A 9,584-nucleotide genomic window follows, 5' to 3' on the forward strand; every position below is an offset into this window, starting at 1 on the left:
CAGGATTCATTACATTCTCCAACCGGATACCTCTGGCCAACAGCTGCTGTTGAGACTGCAGTGGGGATGGGGTGGGGATGATGACTGAGGAATAGGGGTGAGTGACATGGGGGGACGGATGGGGACAGACGTCTGCTGGGTACTCCTTCCTAATAACTATTGGCTGTCTTTGAGATTTGAGTGTCTTCCTGTGGCCTGGCCTCTCTGAACTGAGTGAACCTGGCCTTGAGGATTTCCCAGCCTCCACTTGCTGCCGGAGATACTAGACCTTAATTCTGACCCCTTATGCCAAATTAATAAAATAATTTAAATAATAATAATTACTAATTATAATTATTAATGATAAAGACTTATCATTAAAAGCCTTAAAAGTCTCTACAGCCTGGCCTAGGGTATCTGTTTCCAGTGCTTGGAGATCCAGGAACTCCCAGAAGACATAAATTAACAGACTTAGGCATTCATGGAAAGAGCTTTATTGCTGGTGGGAGACAGGCCGAGAGATTTCTGGAACTGGCTCTTCACAGTTGTATTTTCTGGAGAAGCAGAAGCTTATGTGAGTGGCCCTGGGACATGCTACCTTCTGGGGCAGCACAAGGTTCTCCACAGGGTAATAGGTTCCCAGGAGGTGCATGGCGGGGCCTGGTGTCTGCCCAAAGGCTCTTGGGTCTCCCAGCTCTTCAGAGCATGGTGCTTGTGGACTCAGAATACATCCTATACCTCCTGCCTCTGTCCCCACGTCCTTAAGCCTTTATGTGGCCACCCACGTGCCCTCCTCTGTGAGCCGCCCCTTCCCCCATTCCTGACTCAAGGCCTGCCCCAGAAGGATTCAGCCAGGGTCTCTCAGTGAATGGAAGAGCGAACTTGAATATGGGCCCTGGTGACCAGTGAATACATCCGGAAAGGAGCCAGTGAAGGGGAGGCTGCGGGAAGAGGTGGACTCAGGGGCCCAGGGATGGGCGCAGGAGACACCTACCTCATCGATCCAGTCGTTATAGGCAGACACGCGGGTGAAGACCACTGGTTTCTTGTGTACGTTGCAGCCTTTACTGGAACCGAAGCTCACAATGCCATGCACCTGCCATGAGCCGTCTTCTGCTTGGCAGTTCAGTGGGCCGCCAGAGTCTCCCTGCAGCAGAACAGTAGGCCTCAGCTCCAATCCACCCCCAGAGACTGGCTCTGGCTGCTGTGGGGGTTGCGAGCTGGGCCCTCTGACTCCATACCTACTATCATTCAGGCCTCAGGCTAGCTGTGAGGATTCTGACCGAGAAATTGTATAGGTGATCTTGGCCTGATCTTGTAAGGCCCTGAGGTGTCAGCTAGCTCTTGGTTTGCTGTCATCTGGGATGATGCCAATACACTCTGCCTCAGTTTCCCTGACTGTTCAGAGACTGTGTAAGTTGCTGTGTTCTGCCCAGAGATTCAAGGCGGCTGGGAACCCTGAAGAGGCCTGAGAAGGAAGCGAGGCTGGCGTGCTTCAAAATGGACATTGTTCTGGGTGTTTTATGGTTCTGGTCTTACTCTGAGTCCCCGTCTCCTCCGACTGGAGCCTTTAGGAACATGTATGGAACATGAAGGAAGCCACTTGGTGCTGCTAGACACATTCACGATGGTTCTGTGATGTGGTTACTACGGCTTTGTTTTTGATGCGTGTGTGTACATGCGTGTGTGTATGTAGATGTGCATGAATGTGTGCTTGTGGGAGCGAAGGTGTGCATGCATGTGTATGTGTGGATGAAGGTATGCATGTGTATGTATACGTGTGTGTGTGTGTGTGGAGGTATGTGTGTATGTGTGTGTGTGAGGATGAAGGTATGTACGCATGCGTGTCTGCGTGTGACGATGAAGATATGTGTGTATGTGTGAGGATGAAGTTGTGTGTGTGTATGTGTTTTTGTGTGTGTGTGTATGAAGGTATGCGTGCATGTGTGTCTGTGTGAGGATGAAGGTGTGTGTTTGTGTGTGTGTATTCAGGTATTTGTGCCAGTGAACATGCAGATGTGTGTGTGTGTGTGTGTGTGTGTGTGTGTGTAGAGTCAGAAGACACTCTCTGGCCTGGAGCTGGACAGCTGGGCTAGACGCACTGGCCAGTGAGCCCCGGGAATTCTCTCGTCTCCATGTCCCTAGCACTGGGATTCAGGTGCACCACCGTGCTTGGCATTTCCATAACGTGGGTTGGGGGATCGAACTCAGCTCTTTACCCTTGCAAGGCAAACTCTACGAACTCAGTTATCTCTCCGGCCCTAGCCTCGGTGTCTTATTGTTTTCATTTTCTGTCTGTGTTTACACACGCACCCACATGTGCATGCATCCACGAGACAGTGCATGGATGGAGATCACAGGACATGTGGGAGTTGCTCCTCTCCTTCCACCATGTGAGTTCCGGGGACCAAACTCAGGTCACCAGTGGAAAGAGCCTTTACCCTTTGAGCTACCTCTCCCCCCGCCCAATTGCTGGCATTGGGACTTGAACTTGAATAGCTCATGTCCAGCACCCTGCCTCTCCCCATGCACTGGGGGGTGAGCAGAGAGGGGTAGGCTGGACAATCCATCAGGGCCTGGCTTCTGAGAGGGGAGGGGTGTGGTTTGCTCCACCCTCACCCTGCTCTGCCCACCTCCCTGCTGCCCCCTGGTGTGGGGTCAGGACACTCACGTTGCAGGCAGAGATGACACCATCACCCCCAGCACACACCATTGTCTTCCGGACTTTGATGAACCACCAGTCCAGCCTGGAGCACGTGGCATGGCTCACTATGGGCTGCAGGCCCTGCTGGAGCACTTCGGCAATGGGACCGTTGGCTGGGGAGAGAGCAGCCATGCAGGGAGTCAGCCTGTGCCCTCCGCTCAGCCCTAGCTCTGGCCTCCAGTCAGCAGGAGTATATGGAAGGCTGAGGGAACCGTCAGTGTGCCCTTCATTGGGATGGCTCAAGTCTTTGGGTCACAGTTCCTTGGGGACTATGTGCCTTTAGTTTGGAGTCTTAATTTTTCTTTCCCTTTCTGTTTTGCTGTGCGAAGGATCAAACCCAGGCCTCTGAGCAGGCTAGGCCAGCACCCTACCACTGAACCTTCTTTTAACTTTTTATTTTGTGGCAGGGTCTCCCTGAATTGCCCAGGCTAGTCTCCGATTCACTCTGTACTGAGGCAGGTTGATCTGTGACCCTTCTGCCTCAGCTGGGATCTTGGGGGCTTCTCAGTCATTTCCTTCCCTCACTCCATCTTTAGGGGCTATATCTAAAGGCTTTCCTCCCCCAGGAAATCCTAAGAGCTAACCTCTGCTATCTCCAAGTCTCAATAGTTCTAATTCCCGTTCAATTATCTAGTTCAGCTGGCATCTTCTTGGGCATCTGTCTGCCATGACATGGAGCCTCCTACCCCTAAGGGGACAGTATTAGTTAGTTAATTAGTTAGTTAGTTAGTTAGTTTCATGCCTCCTACCCCCAAGGGGATAGCGTTAGTTAGTTAGTTAGTTAGTTGGTTAGTTAGTTTATTATTTTGATACAGGTTCTCATGTAGCCTAGGTTGGCCTCAAACTGCCTGTATAGTAACCTTGAACCCCTGATTCTCCGGCTTCTACCTTCCACACTCTGGATCACAGGCTTGCCTTTTGTTTTTAGCTTATTCCCATGGCTGGGGCAAATGAGCACATTCCTGTTCTAACCCCTGATGAGATTTAGCCTGTTTACTCCCCGTGTCAGCTGGCACAGTTACTCGTGACATGTTTGTCACATGGTCTGGGCTAAATAATAAATACTAGCTCTTATTATCACAAAGGTTTAAAATCTGCGGAAACATCAGGCAGGAGGGAGAACGTTGCGGGGGGGAACATGCTGATGGACAGTGGCACCTCCTCCAGGAAGCCTCGGGGATTTCCCAGTGCTGGCTGTACTCACTCCAGAGGCGACCCCAGCCAGTGACATAGCAGGGATAGTCCTGAGGCAGCAAGGAACCTTGCTCTGGGAGGCAGGCCACCTGGATGGTGTCACTCAGCTCCACAGGCTCAGCCAACTTGATGATGGCAATATCGTTCCTGGAATGCAAAGTGGAGGTGTGGTAAGTGGGCCAAGCTTTGGTGGCCAGGGATCTGTTAGCAGCTAGGTAGCAAAATTGGGGGAGGGGGACTCTGGAGGACAAATGGCTTGCGTGTGTATGTGTGTGTGTGTGTGTGTGTGCGCGTGTGTGTGTGTTCTATCCCTCACCACCTTATTCCCTGGACAGCGTCTCTCACCAGAGTGAGGCTGCCAGCCAGCAATCCCTATTGATCCTGAAGTCTCCATCCCCCACAGCACTGGGGTTCCCACACGATGCTTCTCGTGGGGGTGCTGGGGATCTGAACTTGGGACCTCGTGCTTGCAACAGTGTGCTATCTAATTTTATGTCCGTTTGACACAAGTGAGGATCATCTGGGAAGAAGGCATCGTAACTGAGAAAAAAATGCTTTGGTAGAATTGGCCTGTAGGCCAGGCTGTGGGGCGTTTCCTTGATTGATGATTGATGAGGGAGGACCCAGCCCATTGTGGGCGGGGCCGTCCCTGGGCTGGTGGTCCTGGTGAGTAAGCCATGAGGAGCAAGCCAGTAAGCAGCATTCCTCCATGGCGTCCATATCAGTTCCTGCCTCTGGGTTCCTGACCTGCTTGAGTTCTTGCTCCAGTTCCCTCAGTGATGGGCTGTAACCTGGAAGTCTAAGATAAAACAAACCTTGCCGGGTACTGGTGGCACACACCTTTAATCCCAGCATTCTGGAGGCAGAAGCAGGTTTTGAAAAATAAAAACAAATGATAAATCCTTTTCTTGCCAAGTTGTTTTTGGCATGATATTTACCATGGCCTCAGAAACCCCAAGACACATAGCAAGTGCTCTTAGCCATGCAGCCACCTTTCCAACCCTAAGTGACCTTCCAATAGGTGCACCTGTCCCCTAAGATGTGGCTTCTTCCTCACAGGCCAGCTCATGACAGCTCAACAGAGAAATCCTTAGAACCACTGTAGGTTATGACCCACTGCGGGCAAACTGCAGCCCGTTCAACGTGATGACAAAGGCATGTGCAGGTTCATTTAAGTTCTCTCTCTCTCTGTCTGTCTGTCTGTCTGTCTGTCTCTCTCTCTCTCTCTCTCTCTCTCTCTCTGTCTCTCTGTCTCTTTCTCTGTCTCTCTCTTTCTCTCTGTCTCTCTCTCTGTCTCTCTGTCTCTTCCTCTGTCTGTCTGTCTGTCTCTCTTACTCTCTGTCTCTCTCTGTCTCTCTCTGTCTCTCTCTGTCTCTCTCTCTCTCTCTCTCTCTCTCTCTCTCTCTCTCTTTAGCTTTGGTTTTTTGAGATAGGGTTTTCCCATGGCTGTTCTGGAGCCCATTCTATAGACCAGGCTGGCCTCGCACTCAGAGATCGACCTGCCTTTGCCTCCCGAGTTCTGGGCTTAAAGGTGTGCGCCACCACTACCATCTGGCTGTTGAATTGTTTGTTTTGAGGCAGAATCTCTTTAAATAGCTCTGGCCATCCTGGAACTCATACATGTCTAACTGCTGGCCTTGAATTTACAGAGACCCTCCTGCCTCTGCAGGGATTAGAGGTGTGTGCCACCAAGCTCCACATGGGTTATATTTCTTAACTTCTCAGAGCTTCAGTTCCCTGTCCAGGGCTGTTGTGACACTTAGAGGAAAGATGGCATCTACATGCCTGCTGCAATCTGGACATGCGCTCAACACTCTGTATAGGTGACTCTCAGCTCAGCTTCTGGCTGAGTGAATTCTGGAAAGTGTGGTATGGGGCCAGGGGCAGAGAGATACCTGTGTACTTAACCATAATCCTTGGTCAGTGTGAAGTGGTGTCATCCTGTGTTCCTGCGGACTGCGAATGCCAAGTGCTGGGGCCAGACTCTGTGGCTCTGTCTTGGGGACCCTCCTCCCATGCTGCCCCAGGGCTGGCACTCACCACACCAGGAGGGGGTTCCACTTCTCATGGACGTGAATGGTGTCCACCTCAGCGTACACGGAGCCTTCCTCATCCTCCACTGTCAGATTATACTTCCCCAAGCCCACACGGTAGGTAAAGGATTTGCTAGAAGTGAAACAGAGAGACGTCAAATAGCCTCAGGCAGGGCCAATAGGGAATTGACAGCTTTAGAGACCTGATTCTTTTGTGACAGTAGGGCTTTGTGGGAAAGGGGAAGTCTGATCTCATTGTCCCTGTGCAAGGACCACAGCTTAGAGCAACTGACTTGGGTCAGGTGGGGACTTGGCCTTGCTGCTCCAGACTGGCAGACTGCAGAAGACAAACCTCTCGCTATTGACTCTGGCTTCCACAAGGCTGTAGGCACCTGAGTGACATCTGCTTGGCTCTGTCCTCCCTAATACAAGATCCTCCTGCCCTAAGATGGCAGGCAAGCGCCATCATATCTGTTTTCCCCTGACTGTTGAGGTGCTAACCTACATCCCTGAAGCCCCTCCCACAGCTCTGCCTCTTTCCAGTCAAACTGTGGTCCTTGCACGTACATCCGACTCCCCTCATCCCCCACTCCCACTCCCCCACGGGTCCTCACACTTTGCTCACAGTAGGCCGCCTCAGTTCTCAGAGGCTCCCCCTTCAGGCTCATCCTGGAATCCCACAGAGCAGTGACAGACCCTTCCTTTTGTGTCTCTGCCCTTTTCAGAGAGATCTTCTCCCAGATCCGTTTGTCTTTCTTTCTGTCTCTCTCTTTCTCTGTCCTTTTTTCTTCCCTCCCTTCCCCCTTCCCCCTTTACTCTGCCTCTTTCCTTCTTTCTTCTTTTTAGCCCAGGCTGGCCTCAAATGCATAGCCAAAGATAGCCTTCAAACCTCTGATCTCCCTTCTTCCACTTCTCGAGTGACGGGGTTACAGGTGTGTATTAGCACACCTGTTTTTATGTGGCATTAGGGTGTGTGTGTGTGTGTGTGTGTGTGTCTACCCAGGGCTTTGTGCGTGCTAAGAAGGAACTCCACCAACTAAGCTATACCCAAGCTCCCTTATTTTATGATTTTAGTCCCTCCCTCCCTCCCTCCCTCCTTCCCTCCCTCCCTTTCAGCTCTGGGCTATCTTCTTTTCATTTGAACCAGAACCACCTTGTACCCTCTCCCTTCTCCCAGCCTCGTTTTTGTTTGATAAGTTACACATCTGACTTGTTCATACGCTGCTCTGCCTTCCGTAGAACAACCCTGGAGGCTAGCTTTCGTCTTCTTTGCCGGTTCTTGACACAGTAGGTGCACAAGAAAGGTTTTCAACTGAATAAACGAGCAGGCGAGTTAGCTAACAGAGCCCAGTGCCTGGACTGTTGGCTCCTTGCTGGTCTCCAGGTGTCACCCCCACTCACTTGATGCAGTGGGCGGCCGTGAGGACGTGGCTGTTGGTGATGAGACTGCCTCCGCAGGTGTGTCTCCACGTGTCATCCTTGAGGTACTGAAGAGAGACCTGCAGAAGGACCACACATCAGCCCTGCGGGGATGCCCAGCCCTGCCCCTCCAACCCCTGCATCTGCCTCGCCGCATGCTTACCTGCCAAGGCCAGCTGTTGGGGACAGCATCCTCTCCTCCTACCACCCTGGTTGACAGGTTGGGTGGGAAGGTGGGGTCCCCGCAGCTGGAGGCTGGGGAGAGAGGGGAGTTCAGGTGAGCGGGTTGGCCCTCTGAGAAGGGAGTGGGGATGGGAATGCTCTGGTTTGGTTGTTGATATCTTACTTGGTGACTCAGGAGAGTCCACGTGGCTCTCAGGGCCTCAGTTTCCGTGTGTGTGTGTGTGTGTGTGTGTGTGTGTGTGTGTGTGTGTGTGTGATGTGGGAAGAATGACCTTAACCTGGGAGTCTCCTGAGAACTAAGCCACTTGACACATTTAAAGAGCCACACAGAAGGAGAAGTGAGAGGAGCAGGCGGCGACTGGTCTCATGAGGGACTGAGGATATCTTCTGTGGGTCACAGTGCAGTGTGTGATGGAAGGGCGCTCAGTGTGGACCACACAGAGTCCCACACTGCCGTGTCTGACATTGTGTGGCTGGGTTAAGAGCCCATGCTCTGAGGTAGGTCTGATGGAGCCGGCATTCTGGCTGTTAGGCAGCATGCGGTCCACTGGCAGCATCATCGGACCTCCGAGACCCGGCTGTTGACTAGAGATAGGGACAGACCCAGTGTATGTAGGGTCCAGCTCGCTCCTGCACCTAGAGAGCCCTTAGGATTCCCGATCAAGAGCTTTCACGTGTCAAAAACAAACCAAATCCCGTAGCACCCTTAGTTTGTGATCTGGGAGAATGTCACCAAAATGGAAGAGTAAAGAGCCCCTGGGGGTGGGGGACACAGATGGGAAATACAGGCCCAGTGTCTTACTGGAGTGAACCCAGAATGAAGCACCTACTGTGGGTCTTGCCCAGGGTGTCCTGTCTAAACCTCACACCCTGGAGGAAGCTCTCTGTCTCCTCTCTGGGACCTACCAATCAGGAAGAGGCTTAACCGACACACACATGCTCAGTGGGTGAATCCACACAGGACCCAAAAGTGCCTTTTTGGGGGAGCAGAGGACACCCCTAAGGCCAGCCTGATCTTACACCCAGCTGGATACAGCTGGTCCCCACGCCCAAGCTTACCGCAGGCCAGGATGGCAGCGAGGACTGTAATTCCCAACATGGCTCAGGTGTTGAGGACTGGCTGGTGTGGACAGGATGGGCATTTATAGGCATCGGAGACAGGAGGTGAGGCCGCAGAGGTCAAGGCTGAGCTAAACCTGGGGACAAACCTGTCCTGACAAGGCCTTTTCCTAACCTTGGTAATTACTGTTTAATTTGGGTAGGCCATGTGGTTGGCTAGAAGCATGGGGTTTCCAAGGTGGAGTGAATTCACCCAGCCTCCCTCTTCGGTCAGAGCGTGTGGAACTAGAGTCCAGGGCTGCCGTCTGCCTTTGCAGATGTTGTAACTCAGTTTGTATATTTTTTCTACTGATTTTACTTTATTACGATAATTTAAAAATGTAATGTGGAGAACTCATGATGCCCCTTCAAGAATACTGGCAAGAATGATTTACGCCAGACAAGGACAAGGAAGAAGGCTCCAGATAAGTACAGCTGAGGAATGGGCTCCTCGCGGCTTGATCGTCTTAAGTCCCTGAACACACAGTAATCTTTGTCTATGCATTGACTACTTTGCCCTTAATGTAGGACTGACCCTATTGTTTGCATGTACCAAGAATGCTGGGAAAGCAGACTAGGAAAAAATAAACCCACTTCAGCATTTGCTGGGGTCATAATATAATGTTGTCTGATTGTCTTTTTTTTTCTTTAATCCTCCCTCCCTCGAGACCCTGTGGACTGACTGAGCTGGCTTGGTCAATGTAAAGATGATTTTACGTGTATGAGTGTTTGCCTACGTGTATATCTGTATACCACATGCTGCCCTGGGAGGCCAGGAGAGATCAGATTTGGAACTGCAGTTACAGATGGTTGTAAGCGGGTGTGTGGATGTTGAGGACCAAACCTGGGTCCTCTGTAAAAGCAGCAAATGCTTTTAACCGCTGAGCCACCTCCCCATCTCCACTTCCTGACGATTTTAAAGAAATCAAAGCATTCTCTTGGGCCCCTCAAGATACCAGGGCTTTGCCACCAGC

At 51.6% G+C, this 9,584-nt stretch overlaps 1 protein-coding gene across 1 annotated transcript; it reads right to left on the reverse strand.

Annotated features, from left to right (window-relative positions):
• Positions 1-457: 457 nt before the first annotated feature.
• Ctrc (chymotrypsin C) lies at positions 458-8,702 on the reverse strand. The gene is made up of 8 exons (XM_028754013.1): positions 8,572-8,702; positions 7,493-7,584; positions 7,312-7,409; positions 5,918-6,043; positions 3,888-4,024; positions 2,651-2,796; positions 974-1,126; positions 458-533 (listed from the first exon to the last, which is right to left on the reverse strand). Exons 1-8 carry the CDS (start codon positions 8,609-8,611, stop codon positions 519-521), a joined length of 807 nt encoding a protein of 268 aa, XP_028609846.1. The 5' UTR covers positions 8,612-8,702; the 3' UTR covers positions 458-518.
• Positions 8,703-9,584: the final 882 nt, after the last annotated feature.

This window comes from Grammomys surdaster, unplaced genomic scaffold (genome assembly GCF_004785775.1).
Source record: "Grammomys surdaster isolate TR1022 unplaced genomic scaffold, NIH_TR_1.0 125977, whole genome shotgun sequence".
NCBI classification, from domain to species: Eukaryota; Metazoa; Chordata; class Mammalia; order Rodentia; family Muridae; genus Grammomys; species Grammomys surdaster.

Bases quoted from the DNA above. Each gene is read 5' to 3' on its own strand.
- Ctrc (XM_028754013.1), bottom strand. From the start codon at position 8,611: ATGTTGGGAATTACAGTCCTCGCTGCCATCCTGGCCTGCG. The intron at 7,410-7,492 runs GTAAGCATGCGG...GTCCTTCTGCAG, and splicing joins CCAACAGCTGGCCTTGGCAG to GTCTCTCTTCAGTACCTCAA. The intron at 6,044-7,311 runs GTGAGTGGGGGT...TTTCACTTCTAG, and splicing joins ACGGCCGCCCACTGCATCAA to CAAATCCTTTACCTACCGTG.